Here is a 24,717-nt window from a genome sequence, read left to right as displayed (position 1 = left end):
ATCCGTCTGTAGCTTAGATTTGACTATCATGTCATCAATGTACGCCTCCACATTTCTCCCATTTTGATTAATGAAGACCGTATTAATCATCCTTTGGAAAGTGGCAAGCGCATTTTTCAAGCCAAACGGCATCACAGTATAACAGAATAACCCCTGATCCGTGACGAAGGTCGTCTTCTCTTGATCCTTTTTCCACAGGGGTATCCGATGGAAGCCGGAGTAGGCATCCATAAAGCTCATTAAGGCGTGACCGGCTGTAGAATCGACCAGACTGTCGATCTTTGGAAGCGGGTAACTGTCCTTAGGACACTCCTTGTTGAGGTCTGTGTAATCAACACACATGCGCCAGGTCCCATTCGGTTTCTTAACAAGGACCACATTGGCCACCCAGTCGGGGAAGTTACAAGGCCGAATGAACCTGGCGTCTAGTAGCTTTTTCACTTCGGCAGCTGCCGCCTGACTTCTTTCCTCACCGTGGTTTCTTTTCTTTTGCCGGATGGGCTTCTTTTTGGGGTCCACGGCGAGTTTGTGGACAGCGAGATGCGGGCTAACGCCTGGCATCTCTTCCACTTCAAAGGCAAAAATGTCTTTGAATTCCTTTAGCAGAAGGTGCAAGCTTTCACCCAAGGTAGCATGGGCAGCCGTCCCCACCTTTACAGTACGTTCTGGACGGCTGTCATCCAGAACGAGATCAATGTTTTAACCAGCTGGTTGGGGACGGAGCTCATCTGACCGTTCACCGGTCAGTGATTGCTATTTTTTCTCTTTCTTCACCTCCACCGGCAGAGGTGCCTTTCTTTTCTTCCCGGCTGCTGGTGGGGCAGGCGCTGGGTCGGCATCCTTGACATTGTCAAGGTCTATTGGTTCCTGGCCGCCTGGGCCACAGTATCTCTGACGGTTGAGAGATAGCACTCTCGGGTCGTCTCCTGATCCCCATTTAGGGAACCAACAGTGTCGTCATCCCTCTCATACTTGATGAGCATGAGAGACGGGATGATTACTGCCTTGGCTACGTTGAGGGTTGGTCGACCAAGGATAATGTTGTAGGCGGTCAACTCCTCAACGACTAAGAATCTGACGACAATATGTCGTCCTTGGCCCTTCTCTCCCAGCCGGATGGGTAAGTCAATTCTTCCGGCTGGGTAGACCATCCCACCCCCAAAACCAACCAAGGGGTGGGAATCCCACCAAAACTCTAGCAATCCACGGAGGAAAGCTGACAATGTAGACTGGCTCGATAAATCCCGAAGAGCCGCCAGTTGGGAGTCAATCCCTGAAAGTGCTACCATCTCCTTTGCCACCTCGGGCAAACTCTCAAAACGGGCTCGCAGGTCACCAGAGTCGTACAAACGCATGCCAGGCTAACTCTAAATAAAAAAAACGGTTAAGGTTTAAAAAGGAGAAGAAACAAAAGAAAAGAGAAAGAAGAAAAAGCGTGGGAAACTCACGATGCCGCACCACCCACGGATCGAAACGTGGTGATCTAGGTCCCATTTAAGGACCCTAGGGTCCTAGTTGGGAGGAGCCTCCCAAATCACCTCCTCCTAGCAACATCGATCAGTCGCGACGCGTCGCTCTCGAACCTCCTCTCGAGGACGAGTCACCCTCTTCTGAGGGCGAATCGCCTCGTCCGGACCAACGAGAACCTCCTCAGTATCGACAAACGGAGGCGAGTCCATGCTATGAAGGATAAAATTTCTTTAATTAGTTTATTTTATTTCCTAAACTAAACTAATATACGTATTCAAGACCTATTTCGGCAGCATAACGGCTACCGATAGGGCAAAACACGAAAATCGAATGCCACCCATACTTGGGGGCTACGATACCTGCAGTTAAACTCAGTAAATGGGGGCTTTTAGCACCTACAAAAGTCATCTTATACCAGTTTCAACTAAGCATTCAAGGTATTATATTCCAAAATTTTAAAGAATCAACTAATTCTAGACGAATAACAATAGTATAAGCATAATTATCGTCTACCAATCAATTTTGGAGTTCGAATATGGCAATAATAGGCTAAGTATACACTTCGCGCCATTTTTTCGGATTCCAAATTTTCAAAATGTTAATTATGGAAGTAAAGCTAGTTCCAATACTACAATTGTTGCATAATTAACAAGTATAACCAAAATGGGCAAACGTAATAACAGAAAATCAAGCCAAATTCGAAAAAAAAATTGCAAAGAACGAACTTGAACAACGAAATGCTCATACAAGGTTCAATACTTAACCATTTATCATGAAATTTGTTGCAAAACACTCCTTAAACATAGCATAACAACATAGAGCAAACAATTTCAAGAAAAATAAGTCGAATCGAAAACCCCCAAATTCGAAATTTGGGGTTTAACGATTCAAAAAAACGTTCGAATTCAGTCGAAAAAGAGAAAATTTTAGCAAAAAACTTACATTGGATTACGGCAAATATGAATTAGATTAGCTTCAAAAATCTCCAAAAACCGAGCTTTCTAGAGAGAGAAAGAGTCGAAAATAGCGAAGGAAGGAGAAAAGAGTGAAGCGAAAATCGCGTCTGCGTTTTTTTCACTTTACTGACATAAATGTCGCGCGCAACTTCAGATGTTGCGCGTGACATACCAGCGCAACTCAGAAAGATGCGCGCACCTGGCCAGCGCGACCTTCAAAGTTGCGCGCAGATACTGGTCACTAAAAGACCGAGATTTTGATTTTGATTCGTTTGATCATTTTTGAATGGTTTTTGCTCGTTATTAGACGTAATGGCGCACAAATTATCAAAATCTTTTTTTAATTGCTTTGCATTTTGTAGTTTGTTTTCTTTTTTGTTAGTTTTTTGCATCATATTGCATGCACACCGTGCTTTGTGCCTTCCCCAAGCATACGTTTTGAACGTTTTTTATAAGAGAGCCTTAAGATGTTCCGTGGTGGTGCTTTACATAAAAGCACCCATAGATAGGTTTGTCATTTTACTGTACTAACGTTACAAATGTCCGGGTTTTCTTCTTTTTTCACGTCCGAAGCAAAAAGGAAGGCGTTTTCATGCAGCGTAAAAATGCAAATGGCGTATCGTACAACGCAAAATTGTACGGCGTAGGTGATGCCTAAAATTTCACTCAGCTTAAGCTTTGCAAGATCTACCTCTCGGGACTAAAAGGTAGAGGATTACTGTAGGCGTTAGCTCAACGAGTCGACATGCGCGCCGAACCTTCAGGAACAGGCACTTCTTGAATGGATACGGTAGTTAGTGCGCTTACTAACTTACCGGACAGTTAGGGTGTCGAATCCACCCCCTGTATAAAGAAGCGACGAGACGATGTCGCACCTATGTAGTCACGTGCCCTCGGTCTTGAGACAAGTGTACTCATCTTTTGGACAAAACTGATGAGAGAGTTGCTGACTTTCTTCCCTCTCACTGAATTTGGATATATGCCTCCAGTCCTGAGACATGTATTTCTATGTTGGTAAGCATAATAATGGAAAGGTGTCAACTTAAAAAAAAAAAAAAAAAAAAAAAAAAAAAAAAAAAAAAGGAAGTATTAAATCGTAAAGTATATTATTTTAACCGATTAGTATGTATTATAAATGTATGTTTTACGCTTAGAACTACTTCTTTCGCACCAGAAAAATATTATGATATAAAAAAATAAATTTATTGATAATTGTTGAAAATTATAATCTAATAATTTTTTTTTGAATAAAATTAAAATTCAATTTGTACATCTGAAATATTGGTATTTTATCAAAACTAAAACTCTAACCTAACAATTTTATTCGAAAATTGTATCCAAATAGAATTCTAAACCAACTTTTTATCTTACGAAATCTATTTAAATCTACCCAATGTGGCGCGACACTTGGCGAAAAGTTGGAACGCCAAGTGTCGTTGCCTCGTGACCTGACTATTAATAGTTTAGCTTTATATATTAGTTATATGATGTGGTGAAGAAATGTTTCTTAACAAAACAATGAAATTCAATTGAAATAATGATTTTAACAAGCCCAACTTTTAGCCACCCACCATAAACAATCTACCTTTTGAATATCGTATAATGGGTCCAACTTTTATGGATTCTTCCCAAAATGGTCGTTAACTTCTTATAACTAATGAATTAAGAGTGTCATGTTAATATATATATATATATATATATATATATATATATATATATATATATATATATATATATATATATATATATATAACTTTTACCACTCTATCTTTACCCCACCTTCACCCTTTTTCACCACTAAACCTACCAAGCCACCCTTAAGTCTAATTGCCTCCCATACACCCCTTAATCATTGATCCCTTTATCCACCTTCCTGTCCACAATCAAATCACCTCATTTTGGCTTTCTCTTATGATCATAAATCACCCACCACCCTATCTTGTAAAGCTACCAAGCCTACCATGACCACCACCTTCTAGATTTTTTTATTCCTCGACCCCCAATATGAAATAAGAGTTTCTCGTTTTTATTTTTTTATTAAAAAAAATCAACATAATTGCAACACATGACATTAGTAACTGATTAACCTGGTCATTTGAGGTTTAGGACCATTTTGGAAAGAATTTTCCAAAAGTTGAGTCCATTATGGGATAATCAAAGATGAGACTATTTTTAGCGGAAGACCAAAAGTTAGGACCATTGAAATCAATTTTTCCAATTCAATTTTGATTTTTGTGGAAAATTGATCATGTAAGATGGTAGGAAATATGTAAATTGTTAACAATATATTTATTATCAATTGTTTGTTAATTATACAAGCACAATATATTCTTTATAACTAAAGGTTTGTTTGGCATCAATTTTGGTTTTCAGTTTCCTGTTTTTTTGAAAACTAAAAACCAAAAACGTAAAACAAGAAAAAGGTGATTTCACTTTTTTTGTTGTCAGTTTTCAAAATTATTATGATTTTTATAAGTTTAAATAATTTTTGATTCATTATGTGACATATATCATATACTTTTGTACAACAAAAAACCTAAAAACAGAAAACCACAGCAATGTTAAACAAACCCTAAGTTGTTTGTTATGTAATTAAATACATTTTACTTGAATTATTACCTGTTGTACCTAATAAAAAAGGAAAATTTGTCTGGAAGGGATTTATATTTTCACTCTTTTGTCTAGAAGGACCTTATATGTTCAAAGTGGTGGAAAAGGACCTTATAAGTATGTTTTGTTGTCTAGAGGGACCTTGACGCCGAATTCCGGTGTTTGACTTTTTTACTCCGGCGTTGACCAGTCCATGACTATCACGTGACTTAAAAAAAATCACCCTCCCTTTTATTTTTTTCCCTTTTCCCTCCAATTCACATTCTCTCTCTTCTGTTCCCCTAAATTTTTCCCCTAAATTTTCCTCATCAGAGTTTATGTACACCTTCCTTACTCCTCATCATCTTGTTCTTCAAGTTTCATGTTCATCAATCAACCTTCTCCTCTCATTTTCCATACAAGCCACCTTAGCCTGCAAAACATTCATATATGTAGCCAATCTTTGTTTTTCAGATAGTAGAACATTAGTTACATCCTTCTGCCACTCTAAAATATCTTCATCAACAACCCATTCAAAGTAGTCACAACCCTTCTCACATGTCTCGAAATTATTAAATTCGCAAGCTTTAAACCTTCTACCTGGATTTTCATGAGTCAATGAAGTCCTTTGCGCAAGAGGAAGACCACAATTGCACTTTGATAACTTCCTTTTAGTCGAAAGATCCTTCAACAACCAAAAAAACATGATTTCAGAACAATTGAGTTATAAACCCTAATTTCCAAACAACTAAACTTAGGCTTAAAACAATGGGATTGGAAAAAAAACGTAAGAATTGTTCTCACCTGATGCGAAAAGGACTTGAAGCGAAAAGGACTTAATCGAACGCTGCTTGCTTGTATTTCTGAAATCAGAGTTAGCCAGCTTGTTGCGTGATGAGAGAGAAACAATTTGGGGAAAAATTTAGGGGGAACAAAAGAGAGAGAATGTGAATTGGAGGGAAAAGGGAAAAAAATAAGAGGGAGAATTTTAAAGTCACGTGATAATCATGTGACTGGTTAACGCCGGATTAAAAAAGTCAAACGCCGAAATCCAGCGTCAAGGTCCCTCTAGACAACAAAACATGCTTATAAGGTCCTTTTAGACAACTTTGAACATATAAGGTCCTTCCTGACAAAAGAGTGAAGATATAAATCCCTTCTACACAAATTTTCCAAATAAAAAAGACTTGTAACTATTGTTTTTGAGTACCCAATCTACTACTTATGTACGTAAATATTTTGTCTACTCGTCAAATTTCTGCTAGTAACTTGGTGTGAGGTTACACAATTTTCATGGCCACTATAAGATCAAATACTAATGGCCAAAAAAACAATCAATTAAGTAATACTACTTGATAGCAAGCAATCCTCATAGTATCTAAAAGCTCGTAACTACATAACCGAGAAATTTTCTACAGAGTATTAAAATTCGAGTGTTTTTGACTGCTTTTTAGCATCTCATACTAAACATTTTCCATATTCTTAATTATCACAGCACGTAACACCAGGCTATTCATTTCACGTAAGACCTCCCTTGAGTTGCTTCTTCAACACATAAGTGTTTCAACATTACTTTCATGTAAGATCTCTTTGGGTTCTTTTGTTCAGTAATAAATGTTTCAACATATAACCAAGCTGAAAGCAAGAACGGAAACCTACTGCTTTTTCTTCTTAGGTCTACGCTTTCTCCGTGGTTTGTGAGCATCAGAATTGGAACTCATGTTGCTACTCTGGCCTGTTTGTGAATTAGAGGATTCTCTGTTATAAGAATTAAAGTTTCGATGGTTTGATGTGTTCCTGGGTGTGATATTCCTCCGTGTTATAGATTTCTGAGGACGAGGAGGTGGCATTAAACATCGAGCCGACTTTTGTTTCTGCATCAACCAAGTACAGCAATTTAGTAAATTAAATTCTCTCAAAGCATATATACCAAATGGACAAGCACATACCTGATTCCTCTCATCACTGGATAAGCCAGATGCAGCTTTACCAGAATGTCCAGAAGCACTAGAAGCTTGTTCCCTAACAACATCAGACAAGTTTTGCGATTAAAATAGGCCAAGGATTTAGACAAATGGAGCCAAAATATTAATTGTTTATTAATATGCTTTCATGAGCTTCAAAAATTTTAATGCCATTACAATCATTCTGCATCCTCAATATAATTAGAAATGAAAACAGAAGCCTCAGGAGGAGGGGAGAGATGGGCCACCTCGCACTTAAATCTGTTAACTCATCATCTGCATCTGCTTCATCACTTGAAGTCCCTGATACAAAGAAATCATCATCACTGAGATCAGCTATCCCATCATCCTCACTTCCTGTCTCTGCAAACAAACAAAATACGGTATAAGTTTGAGTTAACACAATTCTCATACTTCACACATTAGACAATGCGCTGACTGAGAACCCAAATATTGAAGGAAAGAGGCATCAGACAAGCATACTTGAAATTCAGTGAAACTGTAATTGGACAAGTATGTGTTGAAATCTTAAATGTGCTAGTATTACAGAATAAGCTTAACTGCCACTCTTTTCCAACACAGGTGATTACTATTTACTACAGCAGGATAAAATCACTCTAACCAAACTTACAGAAAACTAAACTCACTTTTGGAACTCGTTAGCAAAGGAATCTTATTAAGAACCACATAAAAAAAATAAAAAAAAAGGGATTGGATCTAAAAGAAGTTCAAATTTGCTCCCAACAATAATGTAAAAAAGGGGAGCAAATAGACAACCAAGGGGCAATTAGTTCAGGGATATTGTAAGCTTTATTGATTTTGAAATCGTGCTTAAAAATAAATAAATAAATACTATCTTCCACGAGCCTATTGTTAAAAATAATCCATACAGTGATGGAGCTGATACTTGCTCCACCAATTCAAGTCTACACTTACAGTATGGAAGCAAGAAACATGTCCAAGGGCAAGGGAACAAGCAACAACAGCCACTCATGTTAAATGAGAACAGTACAATTATACATTGAAAGATCATATCCACCATAATAACTTTTACTGTATGGTGAATCAATTCTCATTGGTTCATAAAGTTCTCATTAACGTTAGTCTACATTTCATTTTTACCATAGCTGACATGCGGTTAGTTCAAATTCACTTAAAATGTGATACTGAATAGGACATCCTATATAGAACTTTTTTCTCCTTCCTTTTCCAATAAGCACCAGCCATGAAAGCCTCATGTTAACCAACATAATATGACTTTGTGCTATATTTAACAAACCAGCTGAGATAAACTTATAGCAAATGACCATGGAAAATGACTTCCCATGTTCCAAAATCCAAATCTAGGATAACAAATGAGAAGAATTAGCATTGACTTCTTCAGTTTATAGAAAAGGGGGATACCTTCCAAGTCCTTTCCACTGGCTGCAGCAGCAATTATGTTAGCTTTAATCTGCTTCCGCAATCTATTCCTTTTATCTACTATGTCTGAATTTTCATCTCCGGTAAATAATGACACATATTTTTCTGTCTTGGGGAAAAACTGCAACACAATGAAGTAGCTCAATTAGTGAGAAACAAAAGAAAGTATAGACAACTACAAAACTGACATTTCTAGAGCTATTCAAAATAGCTAAAATATAATACAACTAAAGAGCAAGACAATTTTGTCATATGCAGAATCTATGTTGATATCAAGGTGTGGGCTTTTTACCCAGCATGCAAGCCATTACTAAATTAGCAATAATGCAAAAGCTTAAAATAACATCATACTAAATTAGAGAGGAAAAATGTCTAATTGCTGCAAATAATATGAAACGGAGGTAGCAATAGATTAAATGAATAAGGGCAAGTGTTTTTTTGTTCCCACAACAATACATCTTTTCATCGTCAAACATAAATAATGTCTTTCATTTATTCCAATGAACCTTTATTTTCTAAATTAAAGACTAGATTCAAGTGTTAGAAAATGATTTTTATAGTACAATAGACAAGATTAAGCAATACCAAAAGCACCTTTTACTCTACTCACAAATAATTAATACCGTACTTAGGTAAGAAGAAACAGGGTGATATTGTTTTTCCCTGGACATCAGAAACTAACAAGCAATGAGGTGCAAGACAGTTCAGCTGGAATCAAAATATAGTACATAAAATAGGATTCAAAAGAGCATTTTCTAGAGTAAAAATTTGAGGGGAAAAAAAAACAGAGGCATGACTCTCAAGTATAAAAGGTAATTCAAGACGAATCCGTGATTGTTCTTTCTTCACTAGATAGACTAAAGTCACTAGGGAACTTCAGACTTGAGGTACCAAATCTTCACTATAGTTTTATTGGTGTTCATGTACAATTGTTCAGGACATGGTAGTGGCTATTTGTGCTACCTAGCCTTCTGAGGTAGTAATTAACCTTAATAAATTCTAAATAGAACCCAAATCACGATATATTATGAACACCAGAGAATACAAAGTAAAAATGGGATGGATTGGCAAAGGATGGATTAGCAAACTCTACCGATCCCTATGATACTAGCTTCAGTTATGTAATAAAAAAACAATTATCTCTGTCAAAAGTTATGGCCAACCTAATGAGTTGAAATGTCAACTTCCATACATTAGCCCAAACTGCAGTCATCCTACACATATTACAGCTACTTACGACAGTAACACGTACTTCATACACTGCTTACCCGAACGTATTCCAGATCTTCTTTCAACTGAGCTATCTCTTTCTCTTGTACTTGACCAGAAGATGAGCGTAGATTCTTCTCCAAACGCCTCAATCTTCTCTCTATCTTTCTCCTCTCTAAAAACCAAAATTTGACAGCCATAAACGACTAAATTTTGCCTAAAATAGAGAGGAACAAAGATAAAAAAATAAAAAATAAATACCGAAGAATTTGATCTTCCTATCTCGAAGGAAAACTTTACGCTCTACAGCCAACCGAGTGTGAAGGTCCTGCTGCTTCTTCAGCCCTTCTAGCTTCTTCTCTTGAGCAGCCTTCATTTCAGGTGGAAGATCCTTCACAATGAGACCAACAAAATAAATTAGATGAAAATATATTTATTCAACACCTCTCAATGACTACTGCATGTACATACTTGCAATACCTATAAAATTATGTCCTCCTACCTTACTGACTTGGATTCTATTTTACATGTGTTTTTTCTCTTAGCTATGCTTTTGATTTATCTCTTGGTTGCATGTTAAGAGGGATGGGAATTAGTGTAGTGCCTTTGGGCGTAAAACAAGTTTGAGAAAACTTTTGTCCTTCTGTAATCTCGCCGTAAGTTCTCATGGACAAAATGTCCATTAATACATGGTACTATTACTTGGTTTCATAAAAATTTACTCCTATTTCTATGAAACTAACCGGACTTCCGAATAATTCTTAATTAAGTCATTAGGTCAAAATGCATAAAGTTTCTTCACTCACCAAATGAAGCAAAACTCGATTCCTGAATAATAAATTAACTAAGTAGCTCAATTTCAACACATAAACCGGATAAGCTCGATTTCTATTATCAAACTAAACTCGACTACTGAACAATTATCAATCAGATAGCATTAGTTTCATTACCAACAACTTATAGAACTAAATTGACAACCAAATACTTTAAAGTAAGGCAAAATGCATAAATCAAAATGTATAGTAATAGCATAATATACATTTCAAAAAACAAAACATCAAAAACCACTCAAATTGTAGCCTAAAAAACCAAAAAAAAAAAAATTAAGAAAAAAAAGAAATCAAATTACAGAAGAACGAGAGTGAAGAAAAGAATACCTTGCGGAGCATACGCTCAATGGAACGAATTTGATTTTTAAGAGAAGTGGCCTTGGGTTTCTTGGCAACACCTCCAACAGCCTTGGAACGATGACTCCTGCTGGGCTTCCGTTCGGCAACTCGGCGTTTGCCATAGCCGCCGTGCGGCATTTTGGGGGTGAAAGTGAGATTAGGGTTTCAGAGCAGAGGCTTTCGGAGAAAAGGTATGGTGAGTTAACTAACACAAAGCTAGACCAAATTCATCGACGAATAGTGTCGTATTCGAAATGGACATGTGGCGATTTTTTTTTTTTAATTAATTTTTTTTTGGTATGCGGCCCTCCATGTAGATATTAGTCTAATCAATCAATCAATAACTATACTTTCTCCGTTCTTTTTTTATTGCACTATAGGGATTGGGTACAAATATTTTGATAGTGGAGCAAAGTAAGAGAGTGAAAGTTAAAAATGCATAATTGCCCATGTGACATATTGATAAACTAAAAAGTAAGTGTGAAAAAGCAAGGGTATGTTAGGTATTTGTAGTGTGAACACAAATAATTTTTTTTCCTAAAGAGGAAATTGTGGAATATTTGTGAAACTTCCTAAAAAGGCAAGTGGTGCAATAATATAAGAATGGAGGAAGTATATTAGAAGGCACACCAGCAATGACACATGTCATCTTTTGGTGTGTTCTTAGTATATCTATATCTATAATTATTAAAAGTGAGAAGTTGGCAAGTTGGAAAATGCTTAGTAATAGTGTAGTGACTGTTTTACCCCACAAAAAGTACAATTACGATTATGCCCTTATGTTGTTGTTGGTGAACTGTTGGCTCACATTCTTTTGCTTTTTTGCTTGGTGGTGATCTGTTTCCCACTCTTCTCTCTACCAAAATGCTTAGCTTGTGTTTTGTTAACTGTTGATTACTTTTCCTCTCTCTCCTCAATCTTTACCTTAGATTTCAATCTCTCTCCTCATATTTCAATTTCTCTCCTCAAGGTGAATTCTTTGATTTTCTCTTAATTAACAAATTGTATTTCTTTTAAAATTTTGATTTGTTTTAATAATTTTCGTTTTTGATTTTCTGCTCAATTTTGATTTTGTTAAATTCGTTGTTTCTTCCAATTTTCATTTTCAATTTTTGTTTGAATATTGATTTCGCTGAATTGTAGCTACGTGACTTTCTTATCTTTTTTCTCCATTAAAGAAGCTTCCGAGCCTTTTCCGTTCCTCCATTAAAGCAAATTCTGAGCTTTCCCATCTGAAGCAACTTACAAGGTGTTTTGGGTGTTTTTGTCCCTCGGGAGAGTTACAACACGAAGACTGATCCGGAGTGTAAAACAAACAGAGACACCAGTTGGGTGGTGCTCCGCCTCCGACGCACAAGTTAGAAACTTGAAGGGAGAAAAAGGTGCGGAAATTAAGGTAGGGATCTGCTCGGATTCCAAGCTCAGGATGTCTCTATCAAAGAGTAAATGTGTAATAAATGGTAAAATGTGCCCTCAAAAAGAGGGACATCTCCCTATTTATAGGGTCTTTGGGATTTGTGCCCCTGATTAGGTCACTGAACCCTAATCATTGGTGGGCTGCGCCGCTTTGCGGCTTTCTTGGGATTTGGGCCTGAAGGCCGCCTTTTCCCCTTGATTTCTGGAGTGACACATGTCAAACAGGGATTGGTCCACTTTGGGCCATTCCTGAGGCTGACACGTGTCATCCTCTGATTGGACCACGTGGCAGGGTAAAATTACCCTAAACATTTTCCCCTCACAGATGTGACGTGGCACGCCACGTGGCATCTGTGACATGTGTCACGCTCCGATTGGTGGTAATTTTACCATTAAAGAGTAACCGTTCACCTTCTAGGTAAATTACGGAAATGCCCCCCTATTTACCCTCTATATATATCCGATTTACCCTCATAATTTTGTACGTTTACAAAAAAATTTCTAGAGAGAACTTTGAGAGAGAAGAAGTCATCCGTTTGAGTCAGGCGCAAGCAAGAAAGCTCGTCTTCCAGAGACCTAGCCGGACCCGTCTAGTTTCAGATATCTCTTCAAAAGGTATCGTCTCTGCCTCTCTCAGCTCTTTTTCTTTTTTCAACGCTTGTACATATTTCTTGCAATAAATGGATGCATCACAAACACACACGACACATCCTAGGTTAGAGTCCAACCGGTCACCAGGGACGGCTGAGTCTAGGACTGGGAGTGTCGTCTCGGGGGTTGGGACCACCCTTTGCCTTGGATTCCGACCAGTTATGTGTATGTGCAGGACACAATGGCTCGGACAATGTAGACGGCGACTGATCCAAATTACAAGAGCGAAGGCTCTGGCGACCAAACGCCTGAGGGAGAAACGTCCGGTCAGGGTGACCAGACGGCTCTGGAGAGATCCCCTCCGCACGCCCCTTCAACCCCCACTGACTCTTTTTTGGAAGAGTGCAACCAAGGCGGCGACGAGGCCGCCTCTGCCCCCTTATCCCAAAGTGAGGGAGAGACGGAGAGCGACAGCTCCGCCTTTACCTCTGAGAGCAGTGATGACTTACCCCCGCTTCAGGATAGCGAGAAGGAGGAAAGGAAAAAATGGAACGAGAAGGACGACCCCTTCAATATCCACGTCTCCTCCAAGGATCGGATCCAAATGGAAGAAAACTTAAAGAATTTTACTCAAATGCACCCGTTAGGAGACGGGTATAGGATCCCGGTGCCGCCTGAGAATGGCACCATCGCCTGGGGGACGATCAAGAGAACGCCAACAACTATTTCGGCTGTTATGAGGCGGCGTTCAAGGCTGGCCTTCGCTTCCCCCTTCACCAGGCGGTGAAGGCAATTTTAAGAGGCTACGGCCTTGGAGTTTGGCAACTTACCCCCAACTCTTGGACAAACATTCTGGGGTATGTTGCCGCCAGCGAGTTCCAGGGGCTTAACCCCGGCTGGGAGGCTTTTGCTAGCATGCATTATCTTAGCAGAAGCCCAGGTGGCTGGAGGGCGTGGTATACTCTAACCACGCATCACAATACATGATAACCTTGGACAAGGTCTCAAAATTCGACGGCTGGAAACACAGGTTCTACCTGATGTCAGCTCCAACCAGACGGGAGAATTATGAGTTCCGTCTGTACAATAAGAAGCCCGACTTGATGGGCCGAAAGTGCGCTCTTCCCCGGATCCCAGAGGAAGATTTTGACAAAATCATTGAGGCAGACTTTTTTGGCCTCACAGACGCAACCTTGTCAACCGGGGAAACAATAAAAGTCCCCAAGAACTGGATCCCCAAGAGCGCGTGGTTCAGGAACGAGTGCTTCCTAGCCGCCTGCGGGCTAGGGCACATGTTCACCAAATGTATGCGCCTGAGTTTATATCCGTCTGTAGTATCTTTTCTAACAGAATTGATTTATGATATTAATCAATTTCTCTTTTTGCAGAAGAAGCATTAAATATGTTGCAGACGGAGAAGACCCCCAAGCGGTCCTCTGCATTCATCCGCAAGAAACTTGCGGAAAAATCTGCGGCTGAGGTCAAGGCCAAGGTAATAAACGCCTGACCCTTTCTTAAATTGATCTTTAAAACTATTTTTCCCGGATGCTAACTTTGACTTGGTTATTTTCGCAGGGGGGAGAGGTTGGAAAGACGTTTGAGAAACAACTCAAACGGGCTAGGGAGGAGACCCCCTCCGTTCTCAACAAAATCAAAAAATCCACCTCCGCGTCAACTCCTGGCGCCTCATCCGGGCATCAGCAGATGCGGATAGCGGGGCGTAACGAGAAGGTAGGCGGCAGCCTGGGCCTCAGCCTCGTTAACCCCGTAACAGCGATCGGAGGGTTCTCCACGCCTGCAAGCGGTTCTCGCTTGGTTGGCTCTGAAGGTAAGAACCCTTTTGAATCCCCGCTTGAGCTGGGGTGGCCTTTGCGAGTGAAATCCCACTCTCAACAGACGTCATCTTCAGACGGCCGGCAACAAATAGGTGCTGCCTTAGTTTCGCACTCATCACTATTGATTGTGGTGCAGATCAATCTCCCCGCTGGCCAGACGTCCAGAAGCATGCCAAGGCCATGCTGGAAGCCGTCCGCAAAAGGGATAAAGACAGTATCCCTGGGATAGAGACGTTCAATCTTGAACGCATTCTATCCCTTCTGGCTGAGGTAAGAAACTTGTCAATTCAATTTTATTTTTCCCAAGTGTTTTATCCCGCCTGCAATACTCACACCGCTTGATTTTTTGCAGGCTATGCTGCGGGTGGACGGGCTCAAACGTCCTTATTCCCGCAAACGGGAAGAGGTAAAAAGGGCCAAGAAGTCCGCCATAGACGCTGACAATATTGCTTTACACTCAAATATCGTAAATGAACTTAAAACTAAAGAAATCATTATGACACAGGCGTCTAAAATCCAGCAGTTGGAGTCAGATCTGGAGGCGGCCAAGTAGCGGACGACTGATGCTGAGACGGCCCGGAAGAAGGCGGAGGAGGCCTAGAAGAAGGCTGATGAGAGTGCCAAAAAGGCTGATGAGGCGCTCAAGAAGGCCCAGACGGACCTTGGCAATCTTCAGGGTGTTTCTGAAGAGAACACCAACCTGAAGACCAAGGCTAAAAAACTGGAGAAGGAGGCTGCTCAGGCTCTGAAGAACTTTGCAGCAACCCTAGAGGCGGAGCAAAACCGCCTTGTTGCTGAGAGTGACACTGATAATGATGCCCGAATGAAGATCGCCTGGGCTGCCCTGTACCCGGACGCGGATTATGGAGTCTGGGCACTGGCTCACAGGTACGTCGAGGACGTGGTGTACCTGAGAGAGAACGGTGATCCAGAGCCTGAGTCCTTCGACGCCTGGGTTAATGCCAACAATGAGCCCCTCGTACCTCAGCTACCTGGTCCGGGTGAAGCGCAGGAGATACCCTTTGATGATGAGGAGGAGGACCAGGAGGAGCCGCCTGCAGGCCAGAAGTGATTTTTCAGCGGCAGTATGCCAATCCCTCTTTTTTATTTTTTCTTTAGTTCTGCGGCAGTATGCCAAAACTTGTTTTTCCGGCCTGCGTGCCGAGTATATTTGTATTTACCGGCTAAGGAGTCGGGTTAATTAACAATCTCTTTCTCCCGGACGGGGTCCGGTTAACATTTTAATCCACTACAACCGTTTGGTTGGGTGGTCTTTATGAAATGCACCGACTGAGTCGGTTTTGATCATTTTGCATCTGAATTTTATTTTTTGCAAATTTTAATTTTTCATCTTTGCCTAACTTATCAAAAGCAATTTTATTTTTTGCAAATTTTAATTTTTCATCTTTGCCTAACTTATCAAAAGCATGCGGCGATTTTTCATTTTTGCCTAACTAATCAATAGTCCGGCTGTCCTTGCCCCTAGACGGCTGTGTGATTGGTTTCAAGTGGAGTTGGTTGATTGACTTGAAAACGTCTGATGCTGCAAAGAGCATGATACGTTTGTAAGTCAATCAATCACAGTAGTGATTTCCCCAAACCAAGTGCACAACCGTACACCAACAGGCGTTCCAGTCACTACCCAGACGGCGTTTGTCCATCCTGGTAGAGATTTCATAGCCATTGAACAACTCTTTTGCCCCAATTGGGGTGGGAAGTGCAATTTTGGCATAAATAACCTAAGTGAGAATTTCAGCCGGTGACCTACTGATGCCTCTGGGAATCCAGTATCTGGAAACTATCGTTCTTCATAGGTCATTTCGGTCAGACGGCTATGAGTTGACCAATTTGGTCGTTCAATTTTTGTCGTCTGCATGGGTACGTAGAACCGACAAATAGTCTGTTCTCTGCGACGATTGCACCCGGAGGGGTGTCGCCGGACGCCTTTGTCCATGTTGGGACAGGCGATTTTATAAAATGAGCAACCATCCGGCCATTTTAGCCTCTGGTCTTGTTTGAGACCGGTTGTATAGCCACTAAACGTTTTTGTGCTTAGTTTTTAGTCGGAGTATTGAATTTACACTAAGTATCGAACTTAGTTGTGTAAAAAAAACGAGTCTGTCTGGGTATTACCCAGACGGACATGCAATTATTTAATCTTACCAAGTATCAAACTTAGTTAGGTAAATGAAAAATCCGTCTGAGTATTACCCAGGCGGATAATCAAACTTAGTTAAATAAACAAAGTATCAAACTTAAATAAACATGAGATCCGAGTATTACCCAGGCGGTCAAACAAACGTAACCTTTACTAAGTATCGAACTTAGTTAGGAAAATGAAGAATCCGTCTGGGAATTACCCAGATGGATAATCAAACAATAAATCAATTTTGCAAACAAAGTCTGAATCTTCATTAACTGACTGTTTACAAAAAATTTACATTCTCAGAAGTAGTACTTTTTCAGATTGTCTACATTCCAAGTTCTAGGCAGGCGCTTGCCGTCTGGAGTTTCCAGGCGGTAGGTGCCATCCCTTACTTCTTCATAGATCCGGTAGGGGCCTTCCCAATTTGGAGTTAGCTTCCCCAGCTCATTGGCCCTACCGGTTGCCTCCACTTTTCGTAACACTATGTCGTCAACTTTCAAAGGACGCTTATGAACTTTCTTGTTGTAGGCTCTAGTCATTCTCATACGATAAATCTCATGACGCAAGGCAGCATTGCCCCTGCGTTTTGGGAGTGAATCCAATGCCAGGCGCATTGCTTCCCAATTTGCCTCTTCATCATATAGTATGACTATGAGGGTCGGCTCGTAAAGTTCAATGGGCAAGACGGCTTCAGCACCGTAAACCATGAGAAATGGGGTTTCACCGGTTTCCCCCTTTGCTGTAGTCCGGATGGCCCATAGGACATGGATTAACTCTTCTGCCCATAAGCCACCGACTCTTTCTATTTTCTTCTTAATGTCGTCTTAGATGAGTTTATTGAAGGCTTCAACTTGGCCGTTTGCTTGGGGCCGGCCGACAGATGCAAAATAGCTTGAGATCCCCTGATCTCCCAACCAAGTTTTTAGCTGAGGCGTCTCAAACTGAGGACCATTATCAAACACCATAGACATAGGTACCCCATACCGGATGATAATGTTTTTCCAGATGAAGGAAATCACGTCTGAGGTTTTGATGTTTTTAACCGCCTCAGCTTCTACTCACTTGGTGAAATAATCCACAGCTACCAAGATGTAGCGCTTTCCGCCTGGAGCAGGCGTGTAAGGACCTAGAATGTCCATGCCCCATTTTGCAAACGGGATTGGGCTGTGGATGGCCGTCAAATAAGTAGCCGGACGGTGAATGAGTTTGCCAAATTTTTGGCACTTGTCACATTTCTTTACCAGCTCCTTGGCGTCTGCCTCAAGAGTGGGCCAAAAATAATGTCGTCTGGCTCTGACGGCTAGGGACTTGTCGCCTATGTGGGAGGCGTAGAATCCTGAGTGCAGGTCTTCAAGAACTTCCTTCCCCTTTTCAGGGGTGACACACTTCAACAGAGGTTTTAAGGAAACCTGCCTTGAAGAGTTCTCCATTTTTCAACTCGAAGCTTGCAGCTTGCTTTTTCAGGACGGCTGCCTCCTATGGCGAATTAGGAAGTGTGCCGTCAGAAAGATAGGCCCGGATGCCATCCATCTTGGTAGAGCTTTGGTTTAGAATTCCAATGGGATCCTCATAGATGCTTCTCTTTTCAAGAACTTCCCAAAAGACTGACCGAGGCGTATCATGGCAGGCGGAAGACGCCAGTTTTGACAATGCATCCGCCTGGGGTTGTTTTCCGACCTAGGCACTTGACACAGCCGGAATTCCTCAAGTGCCTTGGTCTCTCCTTTAACTGCCTTAAGATATTTGATCATAGCTGGATGAGTAGCCTCGTAGCTTCCCTCATACTGGCTAACAACCAATTGAGAATTAGAGTAGGCGTCAATTTTTGTGGCCCTTGCCGCCTTACACATGCGAATGCCGGCTAGCAGGGCTTCATATTCCGCCTATTGAAGCGTAGTGCATACTCAAATTTGTCCCCTTCAAGAGACTCGTAGATTAAGCCTGCACCACAGTCGTTCTTTGTAGAGATCCCGTCTACATACACTTTCCAAACTTGATCAAGATTATCCGGAGCCACCGGAAGGGTCATTTCAACAATGAAGTCGGCAAACGCCTGACCTTTCACTGCCTTTCTTGGTTCGTAAGTGATTTCAAGACTTTGCATTTCAATAGCCCATTTCAACATTCTCTCGGATGAGTCCAAGGTAGACATTGGCCGCTTGAGTGGCTGGTCGGTATGCCAAAAAGTAGGGCTTCAATTTTTTGAAAGCCATATACAAAGCCAGACCAAATTTTTCAACCATGAGGTACCGGAGTTCAGCATTTTTAAGAACATGGCTAATGAAGTAAACCGGGAGTTGCACGTCGTCTCGCTCAGCAAGGAGAACGACACTGAGGGCATGATCTGAGACGGCTAAATACATGTACAATGTCTCCCTAGGTAAAGGACTGACCAACCTAGGTAGAGAATGTAAATTCTCTTTCAACCTATGGAACGCCGCCTCAGCATCACCCCCCCATTCAAATATGGTCTTCTTCCTGATTGCTTAGAAGAAGTAGAGGCACTTGTCGCTTGACCGGCTGAGGAACCTCCCCAAGGCGGCCAGACAGCCGGTGAGTCTCTACACTTCCTTGACAAAACGGGGTGACTTCATGTCTATCACCGCCTGTATCTTTTCAGGGTTAGCCTCTATCCCCCTTTGATCAATCAGGAATCTGAGAAACTTCCGAGACTCAACACCAAAGATGCATTTCTTAAGATTTAACATAACCTTATGCCGCCTGAGGGTGGTGAATGTTTCTCGGAGATCAGCAAGGTGATCCGTCTGTAGCTTTGATTCGACTATCATGTCGTCAATGTACGCCTCCACATTCCTCCCAATATGATTAATGAAGACCGTATTAATCATCCGTTGGAAAGTGGCAGGCGCATTTTTCAAGCCAAACGACATCACAGTATAACAGAATTACCCCTGATCAGGGACAAAGGCCGTCTTCTCTTGATCTTTCTTCCACAGGGGTATTTGATGGAAGCCGGAGTAGGCTTCCATGAAACTCATCAAGGCGTGACCGGCTGTAGAATCGACCAGATTGTCGATCTTTGGAAGCGGGTAACTGTCATTTGGACACGCCTTGTTGAGGTCTGTGTAATCAACACACATGCGCCAGGTGCCATTCGGCTTCTTAACAAGGACCACATTGGTCACCCAATCGGGAAAATTACAAGGCCGGATGAACCTATTGTAGCTTTTTGACTTCGGCAGCTGCCGCCTGACTTCTTTCCTCACCGTGGTTTCTTTTCTTTTGCCGGATGGGCTTCTTTTTAGGATCCACGGCGAGCTTGTGGACAACAAGATCCAAGCTGACGCATGGCATCTCCTCCACTTCAAAGGCAAAAATGTCTTTGAATTCCTTCAGCAGAAGGTGAAAGTGTGCACCCAAAGTAGCATGAGCAACCGTCCCAACCTTTACAGTACGTTCCGGACGGCTGTCATCCAGAATGAGATCAATGCTTTCACTAGCCGGTTGGGGACGGAGCTCATCTGATCGTTCACCGGTCAGTGATTGCTATTTTTTCTCTTTCTTCACCTCCACCAGTAGAGGTGCCTTTCTTTTCTTTCCGGCTGCTGGTGGGGCAGGTGCTGGATCGACATCCTTGACATTGTCAAGGTCAATTGGTTCCTGACCGCCTAGGGCCACAGTGTCTCTGACGGATGGGAGATAGCACTCCCGGGCCGTCTTCTGATCCCCATTCAAGGAACTAACAGAGTCGTCATCCCTCTCATATTTTATGAGCATCAGAGACGGGATGATTACTGCCCTGGCTACGTTGAGGGTTGGCCGGCCAAGGATAATGTTGTAGGCGGTCAACTCCTCAACGACCAAGAATCTGACGACAATATGTCGTCCCTAGCCTTTCTCCCCCAGCCGGATGGGTAAGTCAATTCTTCCGGCTGGGTAGACCATCCCACCCCCAAAACCAACCAAGGGGTGGGTGACCGGATGCATGCTGCTGACATTGTATTTCAGCTTTTGCAGGCACCGGAGGCTGATGATGTCTGATGAGCTGTCGGTGTCAATAAGGATTCTTCCAACCAGTTGGTTGGCAACCTTACATTAAATGACAACCAGGTCATCATGCGGACGGCGGACGCTGCCCCTGTCCTTCTCAGTGATCAAGACGTCTGGAAGGAGGTGCTTGCAGACGCCTGCTCATCATCATCCTTGTCCTTCTTTCGAAGATGGCTCTTGGTACCCCGGATGGTAGGGCCACCACAGGAGAACTCGCCTGCTATTATGTAGACCAGCTCCTTGTCGGTATCCGAGCTACTAGTAGGCTGGGGGGTAGTCTTGGAGGACTGACCCTTGTTTTTCTTTTTTGCCCCGGCTGGGGACTTAGAAATGTAGGACTTCAACGGCCCTTTGTCAGCTAGACGGTCCAACGCCCGCTGAAGACTGAAGCAGTCGTTGGTATCATGGCCGACCTCCTCATGGAACTAACAAAATTTATTTTTGTTCTGTGACTGGACAGAATCATTAACCGCCCAGATTTCTTTTCTTTTCTTGCTCTCTTCTTTATTTTTGGCCGGCTGAGCAGACCGACTGTCTTTCGGTTTGTCGGACTTCTTGGAGTCCAACTGGTTACCAGGCGAGCAGAGGTCGGTAGCTTGAATGTAACTTTCCGCCTCCCTCAGGGCCGCCTGTAAAGTGTAAGCCCCTTTTCTGACTAGGTCGAACTTAAAGGTCGACCCGTCTCTCAGACCCTTGAAAAAGTCTGTAAAAGCTACCTCATCAGACAGTCCCTGAATCTTAATTCTAATCAAATTGAACCGCCTGACATATGAGCGCAACCCTTCTCTCTCTCCCTGCTTAACAGTGCTCAAATCAAGGCTTGTTTTCTTAGCAGGGATGTTCATTGAGAAGTTAGAAGCAAACAGGAAGGCGAGCTTCCTGAAACTATCGATGGACCCGGCTAGCAGATTACCAAACCATTGTTAGGCAATGCCCTTCAATGTAGCCGGGAAGCACCGACACCAAGTGGCATCATCCAACCCCTGCAGATACATGAGGTTGGTATAAGTCATGAGATGGTCTTCCGAATTGGTGGTACCATCATAGGTACCAACCAACACATTCTTAACCTTGGCCGGCTGGGCCGCCTCAGTTATCTCCTGGGTGAACGCAGAAGGTTGTTCACCCAGGCGCAGCAGACGAAGCTGCCAGTCCAATGGTTGGACATTTGGATATGCCGCCTGACCTCCAAAGAGGGCCGGCTGCATGAAATGAGGGGGATACTGGCCGTAGACCTGAGTAGGCACATACGGTACAACTCCAATCATATGAGGGCCAGAATGTACGGTATTACCGCCTTTCTGACTCTCATGCAAGGAAGATGCATTCCCGACAGAGGTATTGTTAAAGATGTCAGGAAAGTTCGACGTGGAAGCCGACTCAGACAGTTGTTGATTTCTCTTCCGGTTGATGATCTCCCGGGCATCAAGAGATGACTTCTTACTTCTCACCGGCTGTTGAGTCCGACGGGAGTTATTGTTATTTCCCTTGGGAAGAAGAATTTTGGACCAATCAATGGTCTCGGCTGCCTTCTCCTTTGGATGAGGAGTGGGCTGCCGATCTTTGACTGACTTCCCCTTTTCCAGAGGAGTCTTCTTGGCCGACTGACCTCTACTTGGGCCATCCCTGCTTTGGGAGATCAGCTCTTTAATTTCACCCTTGAAACTTGTTATAAATCTCATGAGCTCGTCTCGGGTGACATGCGCTAATCCAGCTGCCGCATGGGTTTCCCATCCGGCTGCCCAGGGGGTCTATTTGCACTCGCCTGGGAGGCACCCCGCTCCAGAGTCTCTCTGGGCCGGATGCGCTTGATTCTGAGAGAGCCGTCTTCGGCTGTAAAGGTTTCGACTTGAGGATCTTCATCCTCATGGTCTGTAAAGACTTCTGGGTCTTCGCCCAGACGGTTAGGGGGTGGTACAAACTCTTGAACCATCTTCGAGGTACCCTCCCCACAGACGGCGCCAAATGTTTTGGGTGTTTTTGTCCCTCGGGAGAGTTACAACACGAAGACTGATCTGGAGTGAGCTGTACCTGCAAAACAAACAGAGACACCAGTTGGGTGGTGCTCCACCTCCGACGCACAAGTTAGAAACTTGAAGGGAGAAAAAGGTGCGGAAATTTAGGTAGGGATCTGCTCGGATTCCAAGCTCAGGATGTCTCTATCAAAGAGTAAATGTGTAATAAATGGTAAAACGTGCTCTCAAAAAGAGGGACATCTCCCTATTTATAGGGTCTTTGGGATTTGTGCCCCTGATTAGGTCACTGAACCCTAATCATTGGTGGGTTGCGCCGCTTTGCAGCCTTCTCGGGATTTGGGCCTGAAGGCCGCCTTTTCCTCTTGATTTTTGGAGTGACACGTGTCAAACAGGGATTGGTCCACTTTGGGCCATCCTGAGGCTGACACGTGTCATCCTCTGATTGGACCACGTGGCGGGGTAAAATTACCCTAAACACAAGGTGTAAGGAGGGTGATCCCATCATAAGGGGTACTCTCCTAAAATGCCTTTGACCACTTAAAAGCCTAGGACTTTACACTTGTTAGGGTGTAGTAGGATTTGAATTCCTGACTATTTGGGAGACCTTGAATTAGAAATGATACTCTCATCACGCCTTTTTGTAAGAAACAAGTAGGAGTCGCCAATGAGTTTTAGGAAAACTCATAAACCTCGTTCATGCCTTTCTTCCATTTGGAGTTCATGGAATAATTGGCACGAATTATAAGTTTACCCATGCCCAAATTGGTCTACATAAACCAGAAATGAGTTCGGGAGCGAGGGTACTAAAATAACGTTCCTTTACGGAGGACTCGCTATTCTAGCCCTAGTATGGCCTCTACTAGCTCTTCCTTTTTCACAATTTCATTACCAAACAATACATGCAACGTGATACTAAAACTATGTTAGTTGATTTTATTGACAAGCATTAATCACATAGGAATTACATTGCAAAAGTCGTTATTCTTATTTAATAATATTCGTGAAAGAACAATAAATATATAAAATTCGCCTTGTCTTAAGTGATAAAATAACAATTAATTATTCAAATTCTAGTCTTGATTAACGAAAGAATACTATGTGAATTAATTAATTAATAGTATGTTTAAAGTGATTAAACAACACTAATTAATCAATTAAAATTATTTAAACAATAAAAGAAAAGTGATTTATCTAAGTGCTCAGGAAACTAACCGTTCTTCTTTTATGTTATATCTCTGTTTTAATGTGTTTATGGACTTTCTTTCTTCTTAGTACCTCCAAGGACTTCAATGGAATCAATAAGGGTTTGAAAGTATTTAGGAAGAGAGAAGAAAAATTAGTATGATAGTAAGAGAAGTTGAGAGATTAGGGTTTTGAGAATACTAGGGTTTTAATTCTAAATTTTTCGGTCCTCGTAATGCTGAACGGAAATCCCTATTTATAGGCGTAGGTATCTAGGTTTAGGGTTTTAGATCCGCGCCGTCAGGTGGCGCGCGCAACTCTCTGAGTCGCGCTGGGTGCCGCGCGCATCTCAATGAGTTCCGCTGCTGGTTTGCGGTTTGCCTTATACGAAAATGCGTTTTTAAAACTTCCATAACTTTTGATTGCGGAGTCGGATTAGGGCTGTGAGATATTATTGAAAAGCTCTGAATGTCTACTTTCTAATGCCATTAGAATTAGGCTAAAATATGTTATTGATCAAAAGTTATGGCTGTTGTAATGCAAGGGTGTCAGTTTTAGGGCCCGGTTTAGTGTTTTGACCATAACTTCTTCATTTTAGCTTGGAATTGGGCTTATAATATACCATTTTAAATCTCATTAAAAGGGATATCCATCTGTATAGGCCTTGCATTGGAATTTGATGGTTGGTTTACATGTTTGGCTCGGTTTTTCAACAATGTAGATTTCATTGGATCCAATCATTGCATTTGACTCATTTGGGTCTGTTATTAATCAAGTTTAA

General features: G+C 41.9%; 2 protein-coding genes across 2 annotated transcripts; both read right to left on the bottom strand.

Annotated features, from left to right (window-relative positions):
* Nucleotides 1-5,067: 5,067 nt before the first annotated feature.
* LOC110694853 lies at nt 5,068-6,532 on the bottom strand. The gene is made up of 3 exons (XM_021872017.1): nt 6,480-6,532; nt 5,820-5,898; nt 5,068-5,700 (listed from the first exon to the last, which is right to left on the bottom strand). The coding sequence occupies exons 1-3, from the start codon at nt 6,530-6,532 to the stop codon at nt 5,389-5,391; spliced, it is 444 nt and encodes a 147-aa protein (XP_021727709.1). The 3' UTR covers nt 5,068-5,388.
* On the bottom strand, nt 6,212-11,095 carry LOC110694890 (rRNA-processing protein EFG1-like). Its single transcript, XM_021872090.1, has 7 exons — nt 10,768-11,095; nt 9,872-10,001; nt 9,670-9,785; nt 8,384-8,522; nt 7,228-7,342; nt 6,965-7,037; nt 6,212-6,889 (listed from the first exon to the last, which is right to left on the bottom strand). Exons 1-7 carry the CDS (start codon nt 10,915-10,917, stop codon nt 6,671-6,673), a joined length of 942 nt encoding a protein of 313 aa, XP_021727782.1. The 5' UTR covers nt 10,918-11,095; the 3' UTR covers nt 6,212-6,670.
* Nucleotides 11,096-24,717: the final 13,622 nt, after the last annotated feature.

Source organism: Chenopodium quinoa, unplaced genomic scaffold (assembly GCF_001683475.1).
Source record: "Chenopodium quinoa cultivar QQ74 unplaced genomic scaffold, ASM168347v1, whole genome shotgun sequence".
In the NCBI taxonomy this organism is placed as follows: domain Eukaryota; kingdom Viridiplantae; phylum Streptophyta; class Magnoliopsida; order Caryophyllales; family Amaranthaceae; genus Chenopodium; species Chenopodium quinoa.
The sequence above is the reverse complement of the archived record's forward strand: the minus strand, read 5'-3'. Positions and strand labels throughout refer to the sequence as shown.